This window comes from Panthera onca, chromosome E1 (assembly GCF_046562875.1).
Source record: "Panthera onca isolate mPanOnc1 chromosome E1, mPanOnc1 haplotype 2, whole genome shotgun sequence".
Classification (NCBI taxonomy): Eukaryota; Metazoa; Chordata; class Mammalia; order Carnivora; family Felidae; genus Panthera; species Panthera onca.
The window spans coordinates 792,251-807,084 of record NC_138352.1 but is presented as its reverse complement, the minus strand read 5'-3'; the positions used below and the strand labels follow the sequence as shown (position 1 = coordinate 807,084).

Genomic DNA, 14,834 nt, shown 5'->3' with positions numbered 1-14,834 from the left:
ATAAAACTAGAGAATCTGAATTAGAAACAGTAATGCATTAGAAACAGTAATGAGGTCGGGACCTAGTTTAATTAGTACTATCATTCCAAAGAGCTTAAAAGTCTTCATATACATTTTCTTGTTTAACCTTAAAAAGAGAGAGAGAGAGAGAGAGAGAGAGAGAGAGAGAGAGAGATTGATTGATTGATTCTGGGGCTCGAGATTTAATGAGACAGAATCTGTGAAGTGAAGTTGATTAGGTAAACCTGGATACCCAGGTATGCATATTTCAAAGAAGTATTCCCAGTATTTCTAATGCAAGTGGTCTAGGGACCATACAGTGAGATACTGGGTAAGATTATTTTATCCATATGGAAAGTAAAATAGAAATATTAACATTAGCAATTACAGAGCTTAGATTACCATATAAACCTACTATATTTTTAATCTAATAAAATCACTACAATATATCTTGAATTCTAATATTTTTTCCTAAAGTTATAAGAGATTTATTCATGCTACAGAATCGTGAATACATTTCAATAAATCAGACTATGAAGACCAATGTAATCTCTATGCTCTGTATACTTTCAAATTGGCTTTTCAATAATTTTCTCGAGACTATGTTTCCATTTTATCCAAGATTATAAATGAGAAGTAACACTTATTTAACATTTATTATGTATTAAATTGTAAGTTTAAGCAATCTTATTCAATCTTCACAGGAACCCTGTATTTTTTTCTAATAATAAAATTCACTAAAGTACATCTTGAGTTCCAGTGCTTCCAAAAATTGCAAGATAAGTATCATGTGAAAAATGTGTCGTAAGTACACTAAAATATATCAGGGTATGTAAACTGTTATTAAATATAAGCTCTTTTTAATGTCAAAATAGCTTTAAATCTTTTTCGCAGGATGTCTTTATAAACAAGTCAATGATACCTTTATATCCATGATGAAAATAATATTTTGGCCATAGCTAGCATCCAAAGTAACAAGGCTGCTGCACAATCAGATGGGTTATTTTGACTTATTTACCATCTAAATAGGACTACCACACCGTCATTCCAATCTATACAGTGAATTCTTTTAAAATCAGTCCAAAAAGATTTTCCAAAAGACTATGTGACAACCCACTTGATATCAGTATTTGAAGGTCACTCCTCAGAAAAGTAAAGGGCTTACTTAAGGTAATTAAAGAAATTACTTCCAGATCACCTTCCAAAGGCTCAGAACTCATATTTAACATAACCAACAGAAAGTCACCCAAATCTCCTTTAGAATTATAATAAATGTGGCTAACATTTATTGACTACTTCTTCTTTGTCAGGTACTGTCTCATGAGCTTTATGTGTACTAACTTATCCAATTCTTTTAATAGTCCTATGAGGCAGATACAATTAGTATTCCTATTTTAGAAATAAGTACAGAGACTGAAGTACAGAGACTTTTAGCAAACTTGCACAAGGTTACAGTTAAGAAATGGCAGCCAGCGCCCATTTTGTTATACTGCCTCATGAAATTTTAGATTTTACATGTGATAAAAAAAATACAAACATTACAGAAAGGTACGCAACAAAATTTATGTCATCCCTCTACCACTTTTGGGTTACAGTCAATGTATCTCCACACCACCATAAAATGTATGCATGTGTGTATGTTTGTGTGTATGCATGTATGTGTGTGTGTCACACAAATGGATTACTATTAATGATAAATAGTAACATTTTAATTTTTTTACTATATACATGTACACATATGTACATACATACATGTTTCAAACTTGTTCAAGTTTATTTGTCAAATAAACACTCTGCAATAAAACTGCTGTGTCAAGGATTATGTGCATTACAATTCTGACACATACTATCAAACTGCCCTACAAAAAGGTTGCAATGATTTATTACCCTACCAATAATGTGAATACTCAAAATTTAACTTTTACTAGACTTACAGTGTACATAATAGGCAAACAGTATGAATTAGGCAAGTGTTGAATGAATGAACTATTTACTGGCACTCCTAATTATTTACATTTTAAGAAGTATGCTTGAGGGGCGTTAAGATATTATGAACACAAACATCTTGGAAAGCGCCCCGGGTAAGAATCTGGAGAACTGGAGCACTTCCATCGGCACAGTAACGGGGACCAACACTGTCTCTGCACACTCCCCTCCATGCCTCCTCAGTGCACAGCCATATACAACTAAGTCAAATGAACCTTGAGGCTTTCCCAACCTTAGGTTATCTTCTGTTGCTTGGAATAAAAAAAAGTCTTAATTGATATACCAAATGGGTTCTAATGTACACCTGAGTGAAGGACTAAGCTAAATACATTAGGAGTACAAAGGTTCTATGATAAAAATGATAGGAAAAGGTTAGTTATTCCTTCATTATATCTTACAAGATAAAACAAAGATTCTTTTCACCACTGTATTAACTTATTAGAAGTGAAAGATCTATTTAAAGATCAGGAAAACACACACAAGGTTAGTGAACATGGCATACTCTAGTCCCTCATACACCACTCTTTACGCATTTGCCAACAATATCTGATTAAAAGGTAAATCAGATCACATTACTTCTCATTCCAGCTCTTCTCAAAAGTTGGTTTCCTTACCATGACCTAAAGACTCTGGTTTCTGCCTACCTCTTCAACTATCTTCTACCACTGTCCCCTCTGACTTATTCTGAAACCATTCTTGCCTTCTTCCCATTCTTTGAACATACCAATGCTGCTTTCTGCTTTAGGACTTTTGTTCTGGCTGTCCCCTCTGCCCAGAAGGCTCTGACCCCAGACCTTCCCATGAGCAGCTTCGTTTTGTTATCCACACCTCTCTTCAAATAGCTCTTCTTCTGACTCTCCTTGACCACTCCACAGAAAGAAACCCTACCCCCACTCCAGTCTCCCTCTATCCCATTTTATGACCCTCTTATTACTTGTCACTATCTATAATTTTTCACCACTGTATCGAGTAGTGCTTGGCATTTCTCACCACTGTATCGAGTAGTGCTTGGCATTTTATGAGTCCTAAACAAATATTTGCTGAATGATTAGGTGAAAAGCACAGAAAAATAATATGCAAACTACTTTGACTATAACAAAGACAGGGTAACAAATACTGGAAAATCAAAAAGAAAACAGAATAAGATGACTATTCTGGCCCCACTTACTCAGTTGGGTTGGTAATATGAATACAAGGAATATAATGGATAAATCATTAAGTGGATCGAATTAATGCATTTTGTTAAAAACCATTCTCTGGAGGCCATTTACTTGTGGTCAGCAAGTCGTTCTCTATTCAACTTTCTTTTTAGTTACTCATAACAAAATATAATTAGGAAAGGAATGATAGCTCATAAATAATCTACTGACCAAGGTTTTAAATTTAAATTTCAAAGTAATTTCATTCCAGGTTAAACCAGAAACTTATCATCTGCTTTACTTGGTAGAAAATTGGCTACAGAAAAATTTTCATGGCACCCTCTTTCAGGAGACAGATTTCTTTCATTCAGAAGTTTTAAAATGCATTCTCAACCTTTAAATTCTTAGGCCTTTGACAAACTCTTCAGAAAAATAAAACTATTTGAGAGTATTCAAATACTTCAAACATTAAAAAATTAAAACTGAATAGGTCATACGTGTAATTAACCAAGTATGATTCTTGTCACTGCTTCCCTGTCTCACCTCTGATATCAGGCATGTAATTGACTTTGTTATTAAATGTATTTATCTTTTAATAAAGTTTGCTTATTTAAGTTGAAGTTTAAATTGGGACAGGAAAATGGGATAGGAAAGTGTTATCTCCGAAACATCAGGCAATTCAGTTCACTTCTGTTAGGAAACGGAATTTCTTTTGCTATCTCTTCTCATGTGTAGTAAATGAAGCACATCACTTGATAGCCATCTCATATATGGTTATTTGTATTTTCAGTTATCAGTAACACCTTAAACTGCAAGAAAAAGGGGCAATTTCTAAGCAAAGAAATTTTATTAAGGCCCATGCACCTAAAATCTATCCTATTTTTACATATCAGAAGGGAATAAGTATTTCAGTAAAATGTTACTAAACTATTTTACAGATTGTTATCTAATCAAAGTAGACTTTGATTCAGTTAATTGAAGAAGCCTAAAAAAACAGTAAACAATATAAAAGGCATGACTTATGCTTTGTGGAACTAAAGAATAAAAAATACTATTATTTTCATGAAAATTATAAACATTATAAAATTTTCATTCAAAATAGATGTAAGTCCCAAGATTCCATTTTCCCCTCTTTGTTCCTGTTTTCTTTTGAATTGTCATATGATAATCAAACCTCCCCACTGTCTAACTTAATGCCAGACACGTAAGAAGTAGTTAATGTATCTATTGGGAATGACTTAATTTCTTGCCTCTAATCATTCATAACCCATCAACTTACTAACACAAGATATATACTGATAATGTTAAACTTAAGAAAATGACCCAGGCTTGCATATTTTCACATGTAAGTATCGTCCAACAGAGTAAAATTTCTTCTCTGAAAAAGCTTAAAAGGACAAAACTTCATTTAATAAGGACACAGTTTCACACCTAATAGCTTGATCTGAATGGGTAATATGTATTTTGAGACCATATTTAAGTCAATGCAATCCACAAGTTATGAATCATGGTAAATATCCTAAGAAGTTGCAGGAATGTACAATGGAGAGGAAAATATCTAAATCAAACTTTTAGAAATAGACGTGAAATATACAGATTAGGATTTCAAACAAAAACCATGACTGAGGTACCTTTGCTGAACTATGAAGCTCTTATTATCCTAAAATTACAATATCCCCATCTGTTAATCTGACATGAACAAGCTGATAAATGAAATCAGAACAACAGTGTGTTCTGGCAAAACTAGAAGTTTCCTGAAAGCCTAGAAAAATATGTCCACAACAGATGGATCACTTAGAAAATAAATACATCAATCTGTCAAACTGAGTACTATTCTAATTCCCTAAATTAAAATCAGTAGGAGTTCCAATTTCCAAGAGTCTGTGACATTAGGAAGGCCAAAAAGGAAAAACCTAAAGATGCACATAAACATATCTGATATGACCTAAAGTGTCCTGTTAAACATACTAAATTTAGGTAAAGTCCTTACCAGTTAACTTCTTCACAGGTTGGAGCCGAACACTGATAGACTGATGTGTGAGTAAGGGGGAGGATGGAAGAGAGCGAGACATGCCCTCCATAATCCGAATGTGCTGCATACCTTCACTCACTGGAAGTGGTGGGACGGCGTAGTCTGGCTCAAAAGCACAGTCGCTTTCTGTGGAGATGCCACCTGTTGAGATAGAAAAGGATGAACAAAGGAGCTGATAAGAAAAGATTCTTTCTTCTCTATTAAAATTGATCTTTTAAGATGATTCAGAACAGCATATACCCACATTGATTCTCACTGTGAAAAGCAAAATAAGGTATTCTCAACACCTACATTCACTTGTATACTTACTGGACACTTAACTCCAGGTGTAGCACTAGGAGATAAAACATGGGAAAAACAGCGTTCCTCTTTGTAAAGGGCTTCACTGTCTCATGAGTGATACAGTCACATGAAAAATAGTGATGGTACAATTCAGTAAGTGTTACAATTGGAGCACTTTTTTTTTTCCAGTTAACTTCCTGATAAGACACATGAAAGAAAATATTCACCTGATGATATTCGCCTTGATGATCCAATATGTGCAATAGCTAGTAGGAACACTGTAATTCTATTTCTTACCCCTTCTCCAAAAAAGTATGTGAAAATACAAGTGGGTAAGGTTGACATTGTTATATGGTGATTTTTGAATCTGCCTTAGTATTTTAAAAAGATTAAGTTATTGGCTGTTCATTTCCACTTACATACTGTTGACTTCTGGTAATGGCAAATTACATACTTCAGACCAATGTTTCCTTAAGAAAAATCAGAACTATACATATGCTTTAAAATCTTCCTGAAGGCACTGAAGAGTTAATAGTATGATGAAGGATTACAAAAATAAGACTGAAGCCTGGCATTAGGGGCTACTTTTTACTTAGTGACATCTGAGAGACTAAGAAGCTACTGACAGGTTTAAAGAGCTGGAAGGACAAATATTGGAATGCAGGGGAAACCAAGATGCAGAGGGGAAGCTGGTAAAACTCCAACACTTTTGTTTGGAAGCCCAAAGGGCTATGCTCTAAGAGTAAGTAAGAACCAAAGCTAGATTGGCCTTTTACAGGAAAAAAAGCTCAGCTCCAAATGTCTACCACAAAATTAAATTAAGACAATCTTGGATTGCTAATGCCTGCCAAAAACTAACAGAAATCTTCTTAGAGGGAGAAAACATCGTCATAGGTCTCAAATTACTCCCACAGTTTTTCATATACAGTATCTGGCCCTTAATTAACAATAACAAAGAGATAAAACAATATGAAAAAAGTAAATAAGAAAGACCATTCAAAAGAAATAGTCTCACAATATGGGGCAATAGGGCACAGAATTTAAAGTAGTATACTTAACAACAAAAAGATTAAAATAGTTTGAAATAAATTTAACCAAGAAAGTGAAGGATCAGCACAATGAAAACTGTAAGACATTGATGGAAGAAACTGAAGAAGAGTAAGTGGAAAGTTATCCCAAGTTCATGGACTGAAAGAATTAATATTAGTAAAATGTCCATATGACCCAAAGCCATCCATAGGTTCAATACAATCCTTATCAAGATCCCAATAGCATTTTTTTATAGTAGTAGAAAAGAGCAATTCTAAAATTTATATGAAACCACTAAGGACCCCAAATTAGCATAGCACTTCTGAGAAAGAACAACAAAGTGAGAAGCATCACACTTCCTGATTTCATAGTATATTACAAGGTGATAGTAATCAAAACAATTTGATGCTAGCATAAAAACAGACACACAGACCAAGAGAACAGAATAGAAAGCCTAGAAATAAACCCTTGCATATATGGTCAACTAATCTTTGACAAGTGCACCAAGAATACGTTAACGGGGAAATGATGGTCTCTTCAATGAATAGGGCCAGGAAAACTGAATAGTCACATGCAAAAGAATGAAATTGGATCCTTATCTTACACTGCATACAAAAATCAACTGAAAAAATGGGTTAAAGATCGAAACATAAGATAATGATACTATAAAATTCCTAGAAGAAAACATAGGAGAACAACTCCTTGAAATTGATCTTGGTGATGATTTTTTTGGATTTCATACCAAATACACAGGCCAACAAAAGCAAAAATAAACAGGTGAGACTACATCAAACTACAAAGTTTCTACAGAGCAAATGAAACCATCAACAAACATGAAAAATCAATCCCTATGGAATTGGAGAAAATACTTGCAAACCATACATACTTAGGGGTTAATAGCCAAAGTATGTATGTAAGAAACTCATACTCAATAGCAAAAAACAAACAACCTAGTTATACAATGGGCAAAACACATAAATAAACATTTTCCAAAGTAATAACTAACAGGTATATGAAAAGTTGTTCAACATCACTAAATATCAAAACCGCTATGAGATATCACCTTACACCTGTCAGGACAGCTATTATCAAAAAGTCAAAAGAAAACAAGTAGTGGTAATGATAGGGAGAAAAGACATCTCTTGTACACTGTTGGTGGCAATGTAAAACTGGCACAACCATTATGTAAAACATAACTACCATATGATCTAGCAATCCTATTTCTAAGTATATATCAAAAGGTAATAAAACTATCATCCCAAAGAGATACTTGCACTCCTATGCTCATTGCAGCATTATTCACAGTAGCCATCATTTGGAAAAACCTCAATGTCTGTCAACAGATGGATGAAGAAAATGTGATTTTATACACACACACACACACACACACACACACACGCACGCACACACAGGCATGCACGCATGCACATGCATGAATGTTATTCATCCTTAAAAGAGAGGGAAATCCTGCTGCTTATAACAATATGAATGAATCTGGAAAACATTATGCTAAGTCAACTAAGCCAGACACAGAAAGACAAATACTGCATAATTTCACTTGTGTGCAGAATCTGAAAACTAAAATCAAACTCATAGTAAAGAGAGTAGAATGGTGGTTACCTAGGCTAAGGGGATGGGGAAAAAAGAGAGATATCAGTCAAGGGTACAAATTTTCAGTTATTAGATAAGTTCTGGAGATCTAATGTACACCATGATGACCATAGCTAATAATAATACACTGTATAGTTGAAATTTCCTAAGTAAGTAGATCTCAAGTGTTCTCACATACATACAAGAAGAGTAATTGTGTGAGGTGATGGATATTATCATGATAGTGGTAATGACTTCACAATGTATACACTTATTAAAATACCATATTATATACCTTAAATATATACAATTTGTACTTTGTATTTGTACAAGTACAAACCTGGGGGAAAAGAGTGGAAACTTAAAAAAACAAGCATGGTCTTACATGAAATGATGATAATGTGGTCTACACTGAGAAGTAAAATTAAATCAAGTGTTTCAAGGTTCCCAAATGTGTTATAGTTGTAATTTCATTATATGCAATTCCAACTATTTAAAAAAACTACTGCAGTATATCATGCATTATAATAACCAGTCTCTTGTTAATGGTCACTTATGTAGCTCTTTATACAGTATTTCTATAGATGATGCATATAGAATTACTGGGTCAAAGTGCTGAGAGTTTCTACTGAGAAATACTGACCAAATGCTGTATTAAAAGTCTGTGTCATGTTGCATGTATAAAAGGAGAGAGTAGTATGCTTAAGATTTGGACAAAACAAAAGTTTAGAATTTCAGCTAAGAATGAAAATTATGAAAATAAAAAGATGGACTGAAAAACAAATTAGATAGAGATGAAGAGATAATTAGTAAACTGGAAGATAAAATGCTTGTGCATCAAAAGACACTGTAACAAGTGAGTGAAAAGACAACACCTGGAATGGCAGAAAATATGTGCAAATCATGTATCTGAAAAGGGTCCAGAATCCAGACTAAATAAAGAACTACAAGAATAACAAAATGACAATGCGACTTAAAAATAGGCAAAAGAAGAGGCGCCTGGGTGGCTCAGTCAATTAAGCATTTGACTCTGTTTTGGTTCAGGTCATGATCTCAGGGTCATGGGATCGAGCGCCATATTGACTCTGCACTGGGCGTGGAGCCTACTTAGGATTCTCTCTCTCTCCTTGGTCTCTGTCCCTCCTGCCCCATCCCCCCACCCCCCGCCAAAAAAAAAAAAAAAAAAGCCTTTAAAAATAGGCAAAAGACTTGAATAGACATTTCTCCAAAGAGAATATACAAATGGACAATAAGCACATGAAAAGTAAGTCAGCATCATAAATCAATACAGAAATGTAAATCAGGAGCACTTGGGTGGCTCAGTCAATTAAGCAGTTAAGCGTCTGACTTCAGCTCAGGTCATGATCTTTCAGTTTGTGGGTTCAAGCCCCACATCGGGCTCTGGGCTGACAGCTCGGAGCCTGGAGCCTGCTTGGATTCTGTGTCTCCCTGTCTCTCTGCTCCTCCTCTGTTCATGTTCTGACTCTCTCTCTCTCTTAAAAATAAACATTTAAAAAAATTAAAAAAAAAAAGAAATGTAAATCAAAGCCATAATCATGTATCACTTTACACCCAGTAGAGTAGCTATTAAACACAAAAACAAGAACTAGACAACAAAAAAGCGTTGGTGAGGATGTAGAGAAATTAGTTAGAATTTTAATACATTGATGGTGGGAATATAAGATGGTACAGCTGCTGGGTGAAAGAGTTTGGCTGTTCCTCAAAAAGTTAAAGAGTAACACAGTCATCTCACTTCTGTATATATACCCTAAAAGCAGTAAAAACAAGTTTTCAAGCAAAAAGATAAACATGAATGTTTATAGCAGCATTATTCACAAAAGCCAAAAAGTGGAAACTAAAATGTCATTAACTGGTGAATGGATAAACAAAATGTGGTATATTTATATAATCAAATATTATTTAGCAACAAAAAGAAGCCTGGCCTGATTCATGCTACAATACTGATAAAGCTTGAAAACATTACATTTTAGTGAAAAAGAAAACAGACACAAAAGGTCACATGCTGTAAGATTCCATTTATACGAAATGTTCGGAACAGGCAAATCCAGAGGAAAAAAAGTAGGCTATGTATGGTTGCCAGGAACTATAAGGAGGAAGGAATGGAGAGTGACTGCTTAATACATACAGGATTTCTTTTGGGGTGATGAATGTAATAATGGCTGTACGACACTGTAAAATGTATTAAAATCCAGGGAATTGTACGTTTTTAAATGGTGAGTTTTACCTCAATAAAATAATTTTATGTATATATTTACCACTTATTCACATATTTATTCAAACCAGAAGCCATTGTTAATTTCTTCCTAACACACCCTTCACAACAAATGCATTAGAAGTTCTGCAGATTATCAACATCAGATTTTAAATCAGCTATGATCTTTCCACTTCTCCTACCATTACTATAGTCCAGATTACTATTATTTTCCCCAAAACTTATATTGGTAGGAATATAGGGTCTATTCCTTATCCTTGGAGCTTAGAAAATTTTACCAAGATTTAACTTTTTTATTCTCATTACTCTCTGGGTCTTTTCTTTTACTATGTTGACTAATTCGTCTCTTCCAACCATTTTTTTCTCTCTCTGGAACTGTGGTCTGATGGATACTGTACCCCCTAAACATATTTTTCAAGTCTTTTTCTTTCATAGATTTTTAATCTTCGGGCGTTCGTGAGTAGGCTTGAGAATCGTTTATATGGAATTACAGTATTTTATAGGTTTACAAAGAGTCATGCCATTAATGTAATTCCCTAATTGAGGAATCCTTTTGTTGAGAAAAATCATCATTAGATATTTTTGAAAGCAATATATCTAGAAGAATGTATTTGATTTAATGTAGCATCCTTCTTCACTTGAAATGTTCCGATATTAAAACTTGGCTGATAATTTTAGAATCTAATAATACTCCTTAAGGAATAATACTTCAATTAGTCCGGTCTGGATGTCCTAGTTTACTTTTCTGCTTAAAAATATTTTCCTCCATCTTCTCTGTCCTATAAATTGTGCTTGAACACATTGTAGCTATAGAGAAAAAACTAAAAATATATGTTTCAAGTAAAGAAAAGTACTGGTAAGCATTCACAGAATTTGACTGTATTAGTCAGTTTTTCTTGGGTAACTACCAACCTTAAAATCTCAATAGTCTACAACATTTACTTTTCTCATGAATCTGCAGATTCAATGGGGGTCAGCTGATTGAGGTTGGGCTATCAGGTTCAGAACTACTCTGATGGGTCTTCAATACTGGGCCTAGTCATTGAAGAGGCAGTGAATATGTGAGGCTGCTCATCTCATGATAAATCACAAGAGTGTAGGAGGCCAAGTCAAACCAAAGGAGCATATCTAAGATCCCTATTCACTGACATTCCACTCAGCCCTAGTTCAACGGGAACTGAAAAGTTGCATAGCAAAAGGAATGAATTTAAAAAAAATTTTTTTTTAATGTTTATTTATTTTTGAGACAGAGAGAGACAGAGCATGAACAGGGGAGGAGCAGAGAGAGAGGGAGACACAGAATTGGAAGCAGGCTCCAGGCTCTGAGCTGTCAGCACAGAGCCCGACGCAGGGCTCGAACTCACGGACCGTGAGATCATGACCTGAGCCGAAGTCGGACGCTTAACTGACCAAGCCACCCAGGCGCCCCAAAAGGAATGAATTTTATAACAGTTAGGAAGTGAAATTGGGAATCCTGTTTACCAATGACATTTACTGGTAGTATTCCAAATACTCATCTTCATTTTCTACCTTTCTTTTTCCTACCACTTTTCCTGCTTCAATCAACCAAATAAAGTTACTGAAATAATGTGATAGAACTGTGGCAGAATAAAATAAACTGCTAATTTGACAGAAAAAATTCAGTTATGCTAGACACCTGGTGATTAAATATTCAAAAGCTGAACTAAAAAAGCACTAGAATATCAAGTATATGGATACTAAGGAAATGTTAGAAGTAATTATAACTTAATAAAAATTTCAGTTATCACTAAGTCTTATATTTAATACAGATGATTATTAGATATTAAAGTTCAAGTTAATAAATTCTTTAGCCTAGGCCAATACTTATTCTAGAGAACAGCCTTCTAATTTTTCAAGTTACATGAATAACCACAAATAAAACATACATATCAAAAACCTCCAGCATGATACTTCATTGAACTATACACATGATCTGTGAATTTTTCAGTTTACATATTATATTTCAATAAAAGTTTATTTTTAGGGGCACTTGGGTGGCTCAGTTGATTAAGTGTCTGACTCTTCATTTCGGCTCAGGTTGATCTCATGGTTTGTGAGATCAAGCTCCGCGTCAGGCTCTGTGCTAACAGCACAGAGCCTGCTTGGGATTCTCTCTCTCCCTCTCTCTCTGCCCCTCCCATTCTCATTCTCTCTCAAACTAAATAAATAAACTTAAAAAAAAGAAGTTTAAAGGTTTGTTTTTAAAAAGTACACAGAAAAACAAAACAAAACATAGCATGGTAATAAACTAGCCCTTAAAGTCAAAGGGCTTGTACGTATTTCAAGAACATAGGTGTTTGCCTAAATTACTCCAAACATCCTTTTAACTCAAGGCTTTTATCATTCTGTAACTTGGCAATATTTTCACAACAGATCCATATTATTAGGCAGGAAATAGGCATAAAGAAGTATAATAACTAGTACAGGATCATGTAGTCAGACACCAAAAGCTTCTAGAATAAAACAAGTGGGTTTAGTCAAACTCAAAGATTAAAGAGTCAATATATACAAAAATCAAGTGTCTTTGTACATACTAGCAACAAGAACTTGGAAAATAAACATTTTAAAAACCATACCACCCAAATAGCACCATTAGAAACATGAAATTAGGGGTGCCTGGGTGGCTCAGTCAGTTGAGCATCTGACTTTGGCTCAGGTCATGATCTTGCTGTTCCTGAGTTCAAGCTGCACATCGGGCACTGTGCTGACAGCTCAGAGCCTGAAGTCTGTTTCAGATTCTGTGTCTCCCTCTCTCTGCCCCTCCCCCATCCGTACTCTCTCTCTCAAAAATAAACAAACATTATAAAAAATTTTAATAATTAAAAAAGAGGGGCGCCTGGGTGGCTCAGTTGGTTAAGGGTCCAATTTCAGCTCAGGTCATGATCTCACGGTTTGTGAGTTCGAGCCCCGCATCAGGCTCTGTGCTGACAGCTCAGAGCCTCAAGCCTGCTTGCAAATCTGTGTTTCCCTCTTCCACTTGCACTCTGTCTCTGTCTCTGTCTCAAAAATAAATAAACATTCAAAAAAAAAACCATGAAGTTAATCAGGAATAAATCTAACAAAATAATATAATAATATTTGTATGCTAAAAACTATAAAACACTGATGAAAAAAATCAAAGATCTAAATGGAGAGATATAATGTGTTCATGGATCTGAAGGTTCCCATCATTATGTCAATTCTCCTCAAAGTGAGAAAGAATGAAATATGGCCTTTTGTAGCAATGTGGATGGAACTGGAGAGTGTTATGCTAAGTGAAATAAGTCATACAGAGAAAGACAGATACTATGTTTTCACTCTTACCTGGATCCTGAGAAACTTAACAGAAGACCATGGGGAGGGGAAGGGAAAAAAAAAGTTAGAGAGGGAGGGAGCCAAACCATAAGAGACTCTTAAAAACTGAGAATAAACTGAGGGTTGATGGGGGGTGGAAGGGAGGGGAAAGTGGGTGATGGGCATTGAGGAGGGCACCTGTTGGGATGAGCACTGGGTGTTGTATGTAAACCAATTTGACAATAAATTGCATATTAAAAAAATAATAAAAAAATAAAACAATTTCAATGAAAATCCAGCAAGTAGTATTTTAGTAGAAATCAACAAGCTGATTTTATTTTTAACTTTATTTATTTGTTTAAAGATTTTATTTTTAAGTAATGTCTACACCCAACAGGATCCTCAAGCTCACAACCCCAAGATCAACGGTCACCTGCTCTACTAGCCTGAGCTAGCCAGGCACCCCTGATTTTAAACTTTATATGTAAAAATTAAAAAATAAAAAAGACAGACAAAACAATTTTGAGTAGAGAAAAGCAAACTCTGAAGTCTTGCAGTCCCTAATTTCAAGACTAACTGTAAAGTGACAGTAATCCAGTGAGTATGTGGTACTGGCCAAAGAATGTACACAAAATCAACAGTACAGACTACAGAGTCTCAAAAAAGACTCACACAGATATAGTCAAGTAATTTTTTTAATGTTTATTTATTTATCTTGAAAGAGAGAATCCTAAGTAGGCTCTGCACTGTCAGTGCAGAGCCCAATGCCACCCTCAGTCTTAACGACAATGAGATCATGACCTGAGCCAAAATCAAGACTCAGATGCTTAACCAACTGAGCCACTCAGGCACTCCTAGTCAAATTTTTGACAAAGGTGTACAGGCAATCCAGTGTTTAAAGGATAATCTTTTCAACAAATAGTTTTAGAACAAGTGGATATTCATATGCAAAAACAAATTATGACCTAAACTTTCACCACATACAAAAATCAAGTTGAAATGAATCATAGACCTTAATGTAAAACCCAAAACTATAAAACTTTTAGAAGAAAACCTGGTGAACTTGTGTCAGGCAAAGATTTATTACAATGGACCCCAAAAAGATGAACTATAAAAAGTGGTAAGTTGGAACTCATAAATATTTAAAATATCTACTCTTTTAATTTAGAAAATTAAAAACCCAGTACCAACTGAGAGAATACATTTGCAAAACACATATATGATGAAGGACTGGTTTTAGAATATAGGT

The 14,834-nt window shown here is 34.7% G+C and overlaps 1 protein-coding gene across 1 annotated transcript in view; it reads right to left on the bottom strand.

The window, feature by feature from the left end:
- Positions 1-14,834, bottom strand: part of TANC2 (tetratricopeptide repeat, ankyrin repeat and coiled-coil containing 2) — a 291,625-nt gene that overhangs the window by 145,124 nt on the left and 131,667 nt on the right. The window contains exon 4 of the mRNA XM_081791317.1: positions 5,116-5,298. Within this exon, the coding sequence (XP_081647443.1) occupies positions 5,116-5,298 (183 nt within the window). The remainder of the gene's footprint in view (positions 1-5,115; positions 5,299-14,834) is intronic.